The sequence below is a fragment of the Copadichromis virginalis genome, linkage group LG9 (genome assembly GCF_057382275.1).
Source record: "Copadichromis virginalis isolate Kocher_CV1m ecotype Utaka linkage group LG9, C_Virginalis_male_GT1.1, whole genome shotgun sequence".
In the NCBI taxonomy this organism is placed as follows: Eukaryota; Metazoa; Chordata; class Actinopteri; order Cichliformes; family Cichlidae; genus Copadichromis; species Copadichromis virginalis.
In genome coordinates this window covers 33,797,814-33,814,030 of record NC_140626.1, presented here as the reverse complement: position 1 = coordinate 33,814,030, position 16,217 = coordinate 33,797,814, and the positions used below count along the sequence as shown (strand labels likewise).

The following is a 16,217-nucleotide window of genomic DNA, read 5'->3' as shown; positions in this document are numbered from 1 at the left end:
AGAGCCGATGGATGGTCTGGATTGCAGCCATTCGAAGACCAAATGTAACGTCCCAGAACACTCCAAGCATTTCCACAAAGGTAAGTCTTCTGTTGTAGTTATTACGTAATTTATCATAACATAATTGTTGATGTAGGTTACAAATAAGTCTTATATTGATTTGAATTGAATTTGTTGCGCTATGCTGCTTTGTTCACTGTGGCTTTGCGGGCTAATGTTTGTTGTGTTTTGTAGGAAAACCAGCCTACAAAATGCTGGAATGCGATCCAGACTGGCGCCCTCTATCAACCTGGGTCAGACCGAGTTTAAAGCTGTTACCATAGCGAGATTTCATCGGTTAAGAGAGAGAGCGATATCAAAACAGCCAGTAAAAGTTCTGCATATATGTGCCCAAGTGTTGTATTGAAGCAATCAAGTGATGAATAACTGTTTTCCACTATGTTGTTTTGCAATGTTTTTTGGGAGTTTTTTGCATTGTTGATTTGCTTCTTTGCCGAAGCAGCTAATAAAGCACAATTGAATACAATTTTGCCTCTTTCTTGTAAGATTCTATAATAGAATGAAACAATAATGCCAGTTATAAATAAAGAGAATTGAACGAATTACGAAACACTCATTTTATTTCTATTTGATCTGAAAGTTGTGTAATACTACAACCTGAAACGACAAATAGATTGTGTTGGCCTGTACAGGAGATAAAAGAAAAAAAAACACATCTGTTAAATGGAATAGTCCAAATCACCAAAGTAAACTGGACCTGGGCTTGTTGCAGGGATCTGAAATTACTAAACATTTTGTGAGTGTATGCACTCACACTTAGGACCATATAATAATAAATATGTGCGTGATGAAAGATTTCCTTTTTTTCAAGTCTGTCTTTGTACGGACCTGCCGTGTTCTCCGTTTTTTTGTACATGACTGTTTTGGAGGCAAATAAAATGCAAGTAGGGATTAAAACCGCAGAATTAATGATTACCGGTGCTGGAAATACTAGCGCTTGATGCAGTGTTTAGATTTTGTTGCCACTCGTACCCAACATGCAATGCGCGAAAGTCATGTGGTCTGTCAATCTCTGTTTGCATACAGGACCAACCGATCTACAGAAGATGACCTCTCTCTACCACACTCCGTGTTATGCTGTCACACCTGGAGAGGAAGAACACCCCTCTGCCAGAGTCCTTTTCATCGACTTCAGCTCAGCTTTTAACACGATCATTCTGCAGCAGTTGGTGGAAAAGCTGATGCTATTAGGTGTGGACCCTGCAACCTGCAATTGGGTTTTCAGCTTCCTGACAAAGTGACAAGAGGCAGTCACACATCAAAGACCATCTGGGTGAGCACAGGCTTTCCTCTGGGGTGTCCTGAGCCCGTTGCTGTTCAGTCTGCTCACACATTACTGTAAGCCAGACTCAGTGCTAATCATATTGTGAAGTTCAAAGACAACTGTGGTTGGTCTCATTACTGAAAACAATTAGTCCACTTATAGAATGGATGTGGAGCAGCTTGAAGTGTGGCGTAGATCCCATAATCTCATAAACAATAAAGACAAAACAGAAGACCTGTCCTTCTTTATTAATACCACATCAGTTATCAAAAAAGCACAAACGCATCTCCACTCCCCCAGGAGGCCCAGAAAACCTCACCTCCCCATCCGTTCAACTATTAGCACGGCTTTACTGTGATGCCTCCTGTCTACACACACATATAGCATACAATATACTCCCCAGATGCACACAATACTCTGTGAAAGGACTGTTGCTACCTGTATGAGCGTGACTATTTAGACTTGAGTTTTTGTTTTCTTTTTTTTTATTTAGATGTTTTGTTATTTACCCTTTTAATTTATTACTGCCTTTTTACTCTTCTTTTTTTAAGCCATTTTCCTTTTTAATTTTATTGATTATTGCACTGTAGATTCTGGTGAGAAACTGTATTTCAGGTGATTGATTGATAGATATATATATAGATTTGTTGGTTTTTGTTTTTTGCCCTTTATCACAGTTCCTCTTCCCCACTGTTTTTCTTTCCCTCTTTCTTTCTCCCAGTCATATCTGTCCCGTGTGTAGCAAGTGAAAATAAAATAAACAATAAAAGCAAAGGTAAATCAAATAGACTAATACAGCAAGGCCGGGATGGTCCATTTGGTAAAGTAAATCCGTTGGGCATCTTTCTTTGTCTCCAGACAAGAATTCTGATGGCAAAAGAAACAAATGGGACAGGCAAAAAAGGAAAAAAACGAGAGAAACTGTATTTCGTTTCAGCCTGGGTATCACCATACAAAATGTCAATAAGCCTCTTCTTGAAACTTCTCCAATCTTGACAAACAAGCATCAGCTGATGAAGTGCACACAGTTTCAATAAAAGCTGTCACTTACTGTTATTTATTCATCTTTCAGTCACTTTAATTTTTAAAACTGTAATTTTAAAACTGTATATACTGTATATTCTGTGTATTTATTATTTCACTCCTATTGCCTGTTATTATTGTCTTTATCTTCAACGTATGCTGCTCGGTTGTTTGTTAATTGCCCCTTGAGGATAAATAAAGTTTTCTGATTCTGATAAAAGTGATATGTTCTTCACCTTTTGTGTTGATGACATTTATTTCCACTGTAGCAGCTGAGCTGAGTCCAAACGGCTGAAAATGTTCACCTGGTGCTCTGTCAAACTCTTCTCCTCCTGCTGATCAGCTGGGACACAAAACAGTAACATCACAGTGAGACAAGAACGTGAGAGGGACGTGTCCCAGGATTGAATTTAAAGCCATCATATTTACAGTTTGGATTTGGCGGACGCCCTCTTTATATATAAAGTTGTATATAGTATTTGTATTTGTATTCTATTTTTATCTTATTGTATATTTATTTTATTTTATTCTATTCTGTACAGTTGTGTACTGTATTTATTCTTATTGTATTTTTGTAATTTTTGCCTCATAACTTTTGCACTGTCCACTTCCTGCTGTGACAAAACAAATTTCCCACGTGTGGGACTAATAAAGGTTATCTTATCTTATCTTATCTTTACTTTTAGGAATAGTAACTGTGAAACTATGGCACTCATGACCATTGATCGATAGTCACGACATTACAACAAGTATTCATCAAGATACTTTTAAGAATATTCTTAACATGGACTCGGATTTTTAAAAAAATTATAAAAAAAAGAATTCTCTCCATCAATAAGAATTTACTGACTGCAACTTGAACGTTGACTCAAAATGACTTAAAATCATCCGGGAAAGATGCATTTGACAAATTATAGACAAAAAAAGCCTGATAAAGGACGCATGTCTGTAATGTGTCTGTGAAATGGATGAATGTTATTGACTGAGCGGATAATGAACAAGTGTGTTCTAGCAGCTGCAGTTTCAGCTGCGTGTGCTAACACACACACCTTCCTGTTATCACTTCAAATAGAAACGAGGCTGTAGAGGTTTGGTGCAGGCAGAAAAACAGCTGCAGGGACAATGAAAAGACTTTTCTGCTCCAACTTCTCCCAGCATGCTGAGCTAATGATTAGTTGGTGTTTTTCTCCAAACACTCTCTCACTCTTCTCTCAACGTGTTCACAATAAACTGTGAACAGACACCGAGGAGAGCAGCAGAAGACCTCATTCAGGAGCTAAACTCAACATGAACTGAACTCACAGTAAAGTTAGCTCGGTGCTTACCTTTAGATGAGCCCACAAACCGAGAGAAACTCCGCGATGAAGCTGCAACTCTTTCCAAACACAGGAAACAGATCAGGGAGCAGAGACCCACGTGGTTCACGCTGATCTCAGCTACGATCCAGGAGACAAGGGTGGGCAGATCGATGCAGATATCGATCAGGACGTTGGTAGTGGTTTATGATCGATACTTTAGTTCGTTTCTCTCCTCTAAGTTCACTACTTTACTCCCGTTTCATGAAAAAGCAGCTCTCTCTGCTCGACTCCTGTCCTGCACACGCACTTTGCTCCGCCCCCTTCTTCCTGATTTGCTTTGATTCGTTACTGTGCGATCACGTGACTCAGATGCCCTGAGAAAACACATTTGGGCTGCAGACAGTGAGAAAGAGGAGCAGCATGTGCAGATATTGCACATCGGTAAATAAAAACAGTAATGCGTGTAGGAATACTGTGGCAACACCACCAGTTTATAAAGACACGAAGGAGAGCAGCAAAAGAAACTCAGCGAGGAGGAGGGAGATCCCTCAGACTGGCCACTTCATTAGCTACACCTCTTCCACTACTCATTGGTTTGCATGGTTTTGAGACATAGATTAGAATTAATCATTTAATTTGAACTATCTCCTAGACTTGTCAAGCCATGCTTCGTTTGCTTTGTTGTTAACGAATAACGTTGTAGGCTCACCATAAGCTCACTGAAGGCTGAAGGTTGTAATCTCTGTTATATTTCACAGATGATGCACTGTAACTCGAACATAGTGTAAGGTAAATGTCTGTGAGCACATTGATGTAGCATCACTTTAAAAAGATTTGGACACAAGACAGATACAAAGACATGACTGAGGAGGTAGGAGGTAAACAAACATAAGGACACTAATCACAGCACACAGAGACAGACTGGATGAGAAGGGGAAGAAACAAACAAACCAGAAAATAAGAATGATAAGAATCCTGTGCAGCGCTTTGTGACCGCTTGTCTATGAAAAGCGCTTAATAAATACACTTTACCTGCGTCTGGGTACCCGGGGTTCTTGAATAGTTTATGGACATGTGTATATTTGGTGTTGCTGTTGTGGTGGCAGATTTCTTTTCTCATACATTAATCACATATTTAATCATATTACATTAGTTATAGTAATATCACTTTCTCACTTTACTATAGTAAGAGCACTCCTGTCACTAGTTTACATGCATGTGGAAAGTTAACACAGTGAGGCCATTGTAATGGGCGACGTTAAACAGATAGTGGGACTCCTTCTGCCTTTCAGGGATGTAAATCTTTAGGTGACGGCCAAGCAGAAAACAAGGTCATAATTCTCTCTGTGAGGGAGGAGGTATAGCCCCCCTGTGAGAGGGGCCAACATGTAAGAGTTTGTGGAATGTTCTTTGTCTGTGTGCCTGTATATAAGATGTAAGGGCGGTGGCCACAATTCAGAGATGGTGTTTCACTGGGATGCTCTCTCCACATTGCAATGTGTTTATTAAACCCACTTCAAATCAAGCTCACTGGGTGTGTCGCAGGTTATTGTTAAATTTTCCACGACACTGTCCCTTGTTTTTTCTTTGTTTTTCTTGTTTGTGGGTGTAGGTGTGTGCAGCTGGTCAAGCTTCATCGGGAGAGCTACTTAGGAGTGTGGTTGAGTTCTCTCCGATGCTGGATCGTTGCGTGAGACTTCCTGTCAGTTTCCCAGTTAGATGTCAGTTAGTGTGAGTTTGCCATAGTGTGAAGTATTTACGGCTGTGTTCTTCCTGCAGGAGTGTGGAGACGAGAGGGCAGCAAGCACGGGTGCATGGAAACTAGAAAACAGAGTTTCCGAGCACAGACATCATTAGACCATAAAACAATAAAACAAAATTAAGCAACATGGGAGAATATTCCAGTGTGTACAGCTGGATCTGGGACTGCTGCAATCTTCGATCGCGCCTCCGCGTCCACATCAGATGGGAGGTAAGCATGGGATGTGGCATTGCATTCGGGGGAGGGAGGGTGATAGTACGTATCAGTATCAGTGTACATGTTTCGTGCATGTGTCTGTGTGTATCCCGTGTTCAGCTCACAGAAAGTGTCACCACACCCGGTTGAGCGGAGGTCAACAGTCTCCAGTGGACCCAGGTGGCCTTGAAGGAGGGACAAAGAGTTCTGTCAACAATCCTGTTATCATGGAGAATTTTTGTTGTTCCAGTCAGCTTCGACCTTAGCCGACCTTAGATAGCCGCATGAGTGAAGATGGTGAATGTTTGGGTTGAGTGCGAACAACTGCATCCAATTTTTACAGTTGGTCTAAATTTTATCACTGGTCACCAATTCTCTCAATTCTCTCAATTCCTATTCTTCTTCTCAAAGATGTTATCTATGGCTCATGGCTGTGCAATATAGATATATTGCACAGCCATGAGCTTCTCCAAGACCTTATCCATATTTTGTTCAATAACAGAGTCTTACTCACAGCCCTGCCCATCGTCTGTCATGTCGGCCAGCCTTATGGGATTTTGAACAGCTGTAGCCGCTTCTTGTTCTTCGATAAGCCAGGTCCGAGACAGCTCCAATCAGCCAGAACACTCTTATCGTGGTTCCAAATTGGTAGATGTCGTTCAATGTCCTCCATCGAGAGTGTAGCCAGACACACAACGCAACCGACCATCGAGTATCCGGTAGCAAACATTGTCTGCGGGACAATTGAGCTCTCTCAAACCCAGAAAGGTGTCAATTTTGTTACGGGACCAGTCGATCAAATCCATAATTCTTTAGGTTTTAGAGAACATGACTGAGAGACTCTTTGAAGGCTAGAGTTAGATGAGACTAGACAAAGACATAGAAGCAGCAGCAGGGAAGATAAGGAAGGGAGAGGGTGAAAGATGGGTCCACCTCCTCCGAGAGCCAAAGAAATCTTATTTTACTGTCCCTCCTTCCCCTCTGTTTTATTTCTCCCTTTCTGTATTGTTGTCTGTCCAACTTGTAATAACTTAAAATACAATTTGGATTTGAAAATGAAATAAAAGAAAGTTAAAAAATAAATAAACAATGATAATATAGATCAATCAAGTGGAACAATGTGGCATTGGCATATTTTCTCCACTTGAAAAAATACATCCGTTGGGCATCTTTCCTGGCCTTCAGACAAAAATTCTGATTGCTAAAGAACTGAACAGGACAGCCAAAAAATAAATAAACAAATAAAATAAAAAATAATTTAGTTAATTGTTATATTATAGCTGTTTGTGATGTTTGCAACTTTGTACTATAATAATTTATCCAATCCAGTTAATTCAGTGATTGTTTTTACTGTCTTGCAGCAACAGAGATTAATCAAATATTCTGACTCTGAAAGTTTGGGTCGACACTCTGAAATACAGGAAGTGAAATCATAGCTCAAACCTTTTATTTGTCACGTCAAACTGTTTACTATGGTGGCCCTGAGAGGCCAAACGGACTGCAACTTCAGAAAACACTTGCAAAAAGAAAAACGCTGCAAAAAGAAAAGCGCTGCAAAAGCACACAAAGCACAACGGAAATGGGAAAAAAGACAACGGAAATGTTCCTGGGGAGACAATAACTCGACGGACCAGCTGCACGAACCAAAACATGCTAACCAGTGCGCTAGGACTGGGACACGCTTCAAAGAAGTGGAGGAGAGGTAAATGTGTTGTAATCTCATGATTCTAATAATACTACAGATATCTGGAATATACATTCAAAGGTAATTCTAACAAAGATAATGTTTAATGTAGCCTTAGAAATGAAGCTTTCCGTTGTCTTTTTTCCCATTTCCGTTGTGCTTTGTGTGCATTTGCAGCGCTTTTCTTTTTGCAGCATTTTTCTTTTTGCAAGTGTTTTCTGAAGTTGCAGTCCGTTTGGCCTCTCAGGGCCACCGTAGTTTTCATAAGGCAAAGTTAACACACGGTTTGTCATGTTATGGCTGTGTGCAGGCAGGAAAAGGACCCAAACACTGACTCAACTGAGGCGGGACTGAAAGTCACAAAGCAGCTCTATTGCTGAACAGAGAAAACCATACAAAACCTAAACTGGGCAAAATCTAACAAAACATACACTGGGAGATGTAGGAACAGACACACAACATGAGAAAGGACGTAACGTCAACACCGAGAAACACAGGGCTTGAATACACTGGGGAATAACGAGGAGAATGAGACACAGAAGGGGAGCACAGCTGGGAGAAATCAGACATGATGAGACCCAAGGGAAGTGAAACTCAGTACATTCATGTAAGACACAGACCTTCAAAGTAAAACAGGAAACGTAACCCTGAGACACAGTGTTGACTAGGGGATACAACTGACAGGGGAGACGGAGCAACTGAGAAACACAGAGACCAAATATAAGGGAGGCACAGAGATCACTAAACACTGGAAATGATCACAAACAATGTTCCCTCTAATTTTTCATGTGTCTAAGTGTTGAAAGATTTTGAGTTTTGTGTTATGTTTATTTGTAGCTCCATTTAAAGGAAGAAGAGCAGGAAAAGGGAGTGAGACATGGTGTGCAGAAAAAATGTGCTGTGACAGCCAAAAAGCTACCTCCTGTTTCAACACATAAGCTAACGGTCTCTCCTTTTAAGGAGTTGTTATTGAGTTCTGTACATGCCACACCTATTGCTGTGAAAGCTTGTTTGAGTATAAATAAAGGATGTACTGAGAGCCCGCGCGATTCTCTCTGTGTCACATCTGTTGTGCACACAGGACAGATAGTGCCGGGGCATCGCCCATGTACATGTAAACATCTTTGAGTCTGTGTTTCTTGCCTCCTAAGAGTTTTCCCCTCACACTGAGCGAACACACAAACTCCCTGAGTGGACACTTGGACCACTGTGAGCGACAGCAGACGTGTGCACTGTGGTCACGCCAGCATCGAATCCATCCAAGTTACATGTTTATTAAAATAATCAAATTACAGCATTTACATTTATGTTAGACTACTTTTAATTAAATGCTTTAGCCCACTTACAATGAAACTTAAAAACAATCTTGTTCATGACCTGTGTAGGATGTTAACACTATTGGAAGTAAAAATAACTTGAACTTCAATTTTGAAAACACAACTTTCTTTTTAATTTAATTTTTCTTTATATAACTCTGACTTGTATTATGAGTATGAGTCTGTGGTCTGGGAGAGAGTCCTGTAACTCTCTGTCTGCAAACCACAGTAAATAATGACCAATGTTGGGCAATTGACTACACTACACACTAACTACACAAGATTTGCGCTAAATGTCGCAAATCCCTCACATCTCAAAACACGCTGTCACTCCTAAAACTTCCCTTTTCCTAAACAACTAAATGCCATGTTGCCATATCATTTTCTTGATTGGTTGACATGGTACATTTTTCGACCAATAGGAAAGGGTGGGGTTTTCGCTCACAGGCGGAGAGTGCTTTTCTGCTTGGCCGTCACCTAAGGATTTACATCCCTGATAAGCAGGAGTCTCACTACGAGTTTAACGTCTCCTATGAACTTACAATGGCATCACTGATTGTTTCAGGATGACCTGCCATCATCCAATCACACATCTGCTTACCTGTATCTTTTGCTCGTTTCTCCTCCTCTTCTTTTCTCTTTTTTCTAAACTGAGCACCTGATGGCTTTGAACTTTTCTTGTCCATCTTACATTGGTTTTAATTTTGCACTCCAGAATGAACACAAATCCACCAACTCGACGATCACCACAACATAACCTAACAGACCTACACCTTAGTTCACAGATTCACTTTGTCTAAGGTTTATTTCTGGGATTTCACACAACCCAGGATTCAAATCATGAATCCATAATGGCGGAAATGACATTAAAGTTTACTTTGACTTCAGCAGCGAGCAGGCGCACCGAGGGCTCTCGCGCTCTCGCGCTCACTTTTCGCATATAGAATTTTGAAAAACATCGGTGCAAATTATAAGTCTGTATCATAATGTCTGGTGTTTTCGTGTTTGTTGTTTTGTTTTTATTTTGCGAGTTGGTTATTAGATGCTGCTCCAGCCAGCCAGAGAATCCTCGCCGCTCCGCCCTTTCCTCCTTGTGCCGCAAGCAGCAGGCGCACCTCGCAAACGGAGGGCGCCCTTACTCCCAGCAAATAGGCAAAAGAAAACCGATCAGTGCCTATGCCATTCCCAATACGAGCATTATTTTTTTTTTTTTGCTGATGCCCGTGATGCCGCCCTCCACCACAATGCCGCCTGGGCAACCGCCCATGTCGCCTGTATCTAAAACCGCTACTGATGACAGGGTTGAGGACCGGATCCATCGGTTTCAGTCTGCTAAACACTAGGGGTGCAACGATACACAAAATTCACGGTTCGGTTCGATACTTTGGTGTCACGGTTCGATATTTTTTCGATACAAAAAAAATGTTCATGCCTTTTTAATTTGTCATTTATTAAAATTATAAATATATATTTTAACTCAAAAGTACAGTTTTTAAATTTAACCCTAACCCTTGTGCGTGTTTTTTTATTTTGACAGCGAATGCGCACCTGCGGACCACTTATGTGCAGCCCTGGTTATTTAGCTCGTCATATTGCAGACACAGAAATTATTTTGTCCATGAAACCATAAAGCTGCACTTTCTTTTTGCCTTATAGTCTGATTTGTCATAACTTCTCCGTTTTGTGGTAAGCTTTTCTTTGGCTGTCACTTCTTCACCCTGACCTGTCTTATTTGGCTCAGCAGAACTATAATATATCTGTGTCTGTGAAGGTTCTCAGTCATCCAGGTCATCGTAGTCAAATATATATCCTGCTGCTTTTACACACGCACTCACATAAGCTCAGCGATTCTCTGCGCGATCAACCTCTCACATGTTTAAGCTGCGGGAGATTTCACTTGTCATGTTTGCATAGTAAGCTAACGATTAATAAGACGATGTCAGAGGAATTGGTGCACAAATTATCATCACTCACAGATCAGTGCTGTCGCTCTCTATACACAGTTCGCACGATTGCAAAGTGAAAGCAAAAAAACAAGCGCAAATTCAAACACGATTTCAATATGTCACATATTGACAGTGGCTCACCGATGCCAATGACATAATTACCCAGCTACATTTCTGAAAGAATGCAAAAGCATTGACATATATTTTTCCTTGCGATATTGCAAGCCCTGTATCTGATTGAGGATTCACTCATCTTTGGAAAAGAGAGTTTATTACAGAGAAATGGCTCTTTCCAAAATAAAAGCTATACTATCCGCTTCTTCTGGGCTATATTCTCAGCAGCATAAGGAGAATCATGTGCTAACAGCTGTCTAAATGACTCGGCTAAAGTTAGTAGCATGCTTGCTTTTTTTTGTCTGCTTCCACTTGTCTTTGCACTAGGATGATGTCGGCGTAAATGTGCAGTCATATTCGTTGTGTTCCCACTAGTGCTTTCAGGTTAATCTGACCTTAACGCCACAACACGGCAAATCTCCGTTAACGAGCTACCGCCGATCGCCTCGTGCGTGGGGCTAGATGGCCAACACGTTAACGAGCTAACTGCGCTAACACACTAGCTCCCACCCATGTAATTGAGCATTGCGTGGCACATCCAACATACGGTTTTACTTTAGTCCATGACTCGCTTACCTTCAGGGTCATACGTCACATGAAAACCAAAATAATTCCAAACACCAGATCTGAATGAGGGTGGGGGAGGTCCATGTTGCAAGGAGAGCTTAACTTCTGTCTCGCTAGCTTGCCCTGCGCTCTTCCTTCTGAGATGCTGTCTGTGTTGAGCGCTCAGTGAATCTGCGCTCGACAGTGCAGCCTAGGCGGAGTAGTCGAACTCAGATTCACTGAGCGCTCAACACAGACAGCATCGTCAGAAGGAAAGTTGATAAAATAAATTACAAATTTTGTATTGTTCGATACATATGCGTACCGAACCGAAAGCACTGTATCGAACGGTTCAATATCGATACGAATATCGTTGCACCCCTACTAAACACACAATGATAGTGTAAGTCAGGGAATTCCTTGAAAACATTTATCCTAAACACCTCTTGAAATAAAGACTATAAAAGACTGTAATACTCATCCAGAGAAATCAAAGTTTTAAATGCACCTGTGTGTTTATTTTGCGGACAGGAAAAATCCTTCACTGCACCCTACTCTCTGTATATGAAATCTGAGGTATGGAACAATACATCATCAGCAAAAGAGAGGTTTTTTTTGGCATTACTCGAACCTTTCCATTTTCTTCCTTAGATGTAATGCATAATGGGATACAAAGCTTGAATAAATAATTTTCATAGAGAACTCTGAGTAACTTTGAGAGCATTACACAAAACACAAAAGCAATGATTTCAGTCTTAAGCAGCTCAGTCTTTATTCTAGGAATTATTTCTCACATATGATAGTATTACAATATTTTAAAATGTCAATTTGCTTATAAAATTATTGTGTAATCTGTCAAACATGTGTCTCATGATTTGTATCAAGTCATTTTGAGGTGAAAGAACATTCCTGTCACAAGGTAAAAGCTGAAACCAGTTATTGGTGAAGTGGCTTTTATATACGAACGCCTTGGTGTTCTCCTGGGTACTCAGGAGGTGGTGAGGGGAGGTCTGTGCAGACCTGAAGTCATTTGAGTAAATACAAATTACAGCTGCTGTTTTAGTCCGATGTGAAAAGGACCCCTCCTGTTCTAGTGTTGAAAGTTTCTTCCCTTTACTACTTTTATTACAAGAAAATCTTAATTTAGATGGTTATGGGGGGTTTGTGCTGTACAGGGATGTGTCAGGTATTTCAGCATCAGTGTTTTGGTGGAATGATTGAAGGACTGTGAGAAGTTCTGACACCTGAAGATATATCACAACTGTAGTGGGGAGGAAACACTCAGCATTTAATGTTTCCTGATAACGAATACCGTTTTCTACAGTGGGTGTTATGCTACAGCCATCAGCTGTTCATTCATCAGTGCATGTGAACAAAGTTAAACACGATGATAACCAGACTGTATACTCACTGGTCACTTTAGTAGGTCCACAATTTTGGCTGCTTATCAATCTAAATATCTAATTAACCAATGATATTGAAGAAACTCAATGCGTTAAGGCATATAGACATCATCAAGACGACCTGCAGTTCACATTGAGCATCACACTGAGGAAGAAAGGCGATTTAAGTCACTCAAGAGGCTTTACAGCTTTATACGCTTATTAACATCTTATCACACTATAAAGGAAATGCCAATTCAACCGATAAACAACTGCAACCATGAGCAGGTGAGGATGATCCTAAAGCCACCGCTGATGACAAACAGGAGTTATTTGATGTGCTTTCATTAATCAGGTTGTTTGAAAGTTAAACCAGAGCATAAGATGTCAAAAACACACAGAGATTAAGTTAAAGGTTGTGAAACTACATCCAGCTGGCATCCCAAGAACTGACTGTCTGCTTAGAGAAACGTCCACCATCCAGTAGTTATGGATTCTTGATCATCTGCAGCTCTGCCTGAGGATAACATGCTTTCTTTGTCAGGGTTCGCGACGCGAGCCAGGTGTAAGTTATTAAAGGACCCAGGATGCAGCACAACTGAGGTGAGGAAGCTTTATTGACAGTGAGATAACAAACAAAGGCGAGGGTGGCAAAAAACAGAACAGCGAGTAACCTAAACTGGGAAAAGCTAAACAAAAACAGACCTGAAACAGACGGAGGCACGGCTGGGAGTAATTGGACATAACGGGACAAGGGAAGTGAAACTAGAAACACTGACGAGAGACACAGACCTACAAAATAAAACAGGAACTCACACATGCAAAGACACAGACTAAGAAATCCGGACTTGACACAGGAATACACAGGCAGAAAAGCCTAAATACTAAACTGGGGAAGAACAGAACCAAAACCCAAAGAAAGAGAAAACCAGAACCAAAATACATCACAATAATAGAAAACACAAAACGCTGGGTCAAAAGACCCAGGGCCATGACATTCTTACAGAAAGTGAGCAATGACAGAGAACTCACGTTTTTATGCACTGGTGGGATTGAGAGCCCTCTCCTATTTACTAAACTGGCACTTTAACCAAACCAGCCATAAACATTGTCACAGCTGGTTGTGGCTAAGCAGTAGTATAAAGAGGAAGGATTAAGCCTAGCTTAAGCTGCAACTGGGAAAACAGTCAAGGTTACACCTGAAGGACTCAACATTTGAATGTTTCAGATGATCAAAAAGGAAAGAAATATGACAAAGGTTACCTGGGTCAGTGGAAAATAGTCTGTAAATGGTTTCATTTGTTAAGGGTAAAAAGGTATGAAAAACAACCTGACCATGTATGGAAGCTGGCTGAAAGACCTCACACAGAGAAACAAAGTCACTGACATCAGTATGAAAAGGTTACAGAGTCATTTCTAAGGCTTTGGGACTCAAGCGAACTACGAGCCATTATCCACACTACAGGAAAAATGGAAGAGTACTCAAGCCTCCCAGGAGCAAGTGGCTGACTAGAAATACTGCAAGAGTGCATCGATGACTAATCCAGGAGGTCACTGAAGAACCCAGATCATCATCTAAAGACCTGCAGGCCTTACTTAGCTTAGATAAGGTCAGAGGTCATGATTCAGCAATAAGAGATTCAATGGGGGGAGAGATTCAACAACAGAAAGGCTCATCTCACATCTAACAACAGCTGTAGTTGGAGCTGTAATTTTTCGAGAGATTCCCGTTACACGTGGCATTAAAAGAAGATCACAGGAACAGCCTGACACAGTGGTGGTGGTGTGACGTCTTCCCAAGAACACCTCATACCAAAAAACCGATTCCAGGAAGGATTCTTGTATATGTGGAACCCTCTAACCAAGTAACTGAGCTGAGTCGACACAAGAGGAAAAGAAGCACAACTGCATGATACACAGAAGTGCTGGCTCACTAATCAGCTGCTAGAGACCACTGAACCATCCGAGTTTTACTTCTTTACAGATGAGCATCCAGACCAGGACAGAGAGGAAATCTGACATAACTGAGTCAATGAAACCACAAAAAGATCAAACTGTTTAAGGTGGTAATACACCAAAGTACAACCCAGACCCAGATCAGCTTGAGTTTTTATCTTTTTCTTGGATATAAAGTCACATCAGTGGTCGTTTCACATCCTGTTGATGGCTTTAGTTCATATTGAAGGTTTTCAAAATCAATGGGTGTGAAATGTTTTGATTTGTCACACTGGTCACAGCTGTAGTTTCCCCTCCATGTATGTACGTTCATGTTTGTTACGACTTCCTGACAGCGAGACACTTTTCTCCCAGTTTCTGCATTTGTATGGTTTCTCTCCTGTGTGGACTCTTCCATGCACTTTAAGATGATCCGCAGTGGTGAATGAGAGATGGTTTTTGACCCCATGTGACAGAGTTAATTTTGGTTTAATTCACTTGGTTTAGGGAAGCCTCTCCCACATTCTTTGCAGTAGTTCGTTTTGTCTCCAGTGTGTCTGAGTTGATGTTGTTTAGGTTCTCTTGATGATTGAAAGTTTTTTCCACAAAAGTCACAGAGAAACTCTTTCCACTACCACAGTGACGACAGGGTTGAGAACTGGATCCATCTGTGTCGCTCTGCTTCTAAACAAAGACACAAAGACAGTGGAAGTCAGGGAATTCTCTCAACATTTTTATTTTTAATGGCGCCTGAAATAAGGAGTATCTGTGCCAGTGTCCAATTATATCTTACTGTTTACATTATAACACTCAGCTTACTGGGCAACATTAAGTCTTCATTTGTAGGTAATCTACTTAATGGGAAGACTGGTGATTAAACCCCTGGATGCTCTACTCTGCATCCCACAAGATACTGACTCCAACCTGCTCTCCGATGCATCCATTGGAGTGTGAATGTTAGATAGAGAGAAAGGGGAGGAGCTTTTAAAACTTTTAAGCTTTGAAATTAAACTTCATTCATATAAAATTGTAAAACTGTTAAAAGAAAAATACATACCTCACAGTAACTGCACTTTTAGAGTTTCTTTCTGCTGTGAATCTTTTGGTGTGATTTGAGGTAATGTGGAGATTTAAAAGTCTTCTCACACAGGTCACATTTATAAGGTCTCTCCTCAGTGTGGGTAAACATGTGCTGTTGTAAGTTTTTGTATATCACAAAAGCTTTACCACACTGATCACAGCAGTAAACATTATTTTTGGTGTGAATGCGTAGGTGATTGTTTCGGCTGACTAGCCAGCGGAAAGTTTTTCCACAAATGTGACAGCTGTACGCTTTAACTCCACTGTGGACGACTTGGTGTGTTTTTAAGCTTGCAGGGTGGGTAAAAGACTTTCCACACAAGTCACAGCTGTACGCTTTAACTCCACTGTGGACGAGTTGGTGAGTTTTTAAGTTTCCAGGACGGTTAAAAGACTTTCCACACAACTCACAGCTGTATGGTTTAACTCCACGGTGGACGAGTTGGTGAGTTTTTAAGTTTCCAGGACGGTTAAAAGACTTTCCACACAACTCACAGCTGTACGCTTTAACTCCACTGTGGACGAGTTGATGTTTTTTTAAGTTTCCAGGACAGTTAAAAGACTTTCCACACAACTCACAGCTGTAGGCTTTAACTCCACTGTGGACGAGTT

The 16,217-nt window shown here is 40.8% G+C and overlaps 1 protein-coding gene across 3 annotated transcripts in view; it reads right to left on the bottom strand.

Moving 5' to 3' along the window:
- Nucleotides 1–16,217, bottom strand: part of LOC146702350 (uncharacterized) — a 54,698-nt gene that overhangs the window by 14,699 nt on the left and 23,782 nt on the right. For 2 of the 3 annotated variants that reach the window (XR_014922297.1, XM_085468808.1), the window contains exons 1-2: nt 3,673–3,957; nt 2,584–2,690 (exon numbers count right to left, since the gene is read on the bottom strand). The exons of the other annotated variant lie outside the window; for it this stretch is intronic. Coding sequence is in view for 1 of the 2 variants with exons in the window: in XM_085468808.1 (XP_085324934.1) it covers nt 2,584–2,601 (18 nt within the window). In the remaining variant the exon portion in view is untranslated. Of the gene's footprint in view, nt 1–2,583; nt 2,691–3,672; nt 3,958–16,217 lie in introns of those variants that run through there. 3 annotated transcript variants of the gene reach the window in all.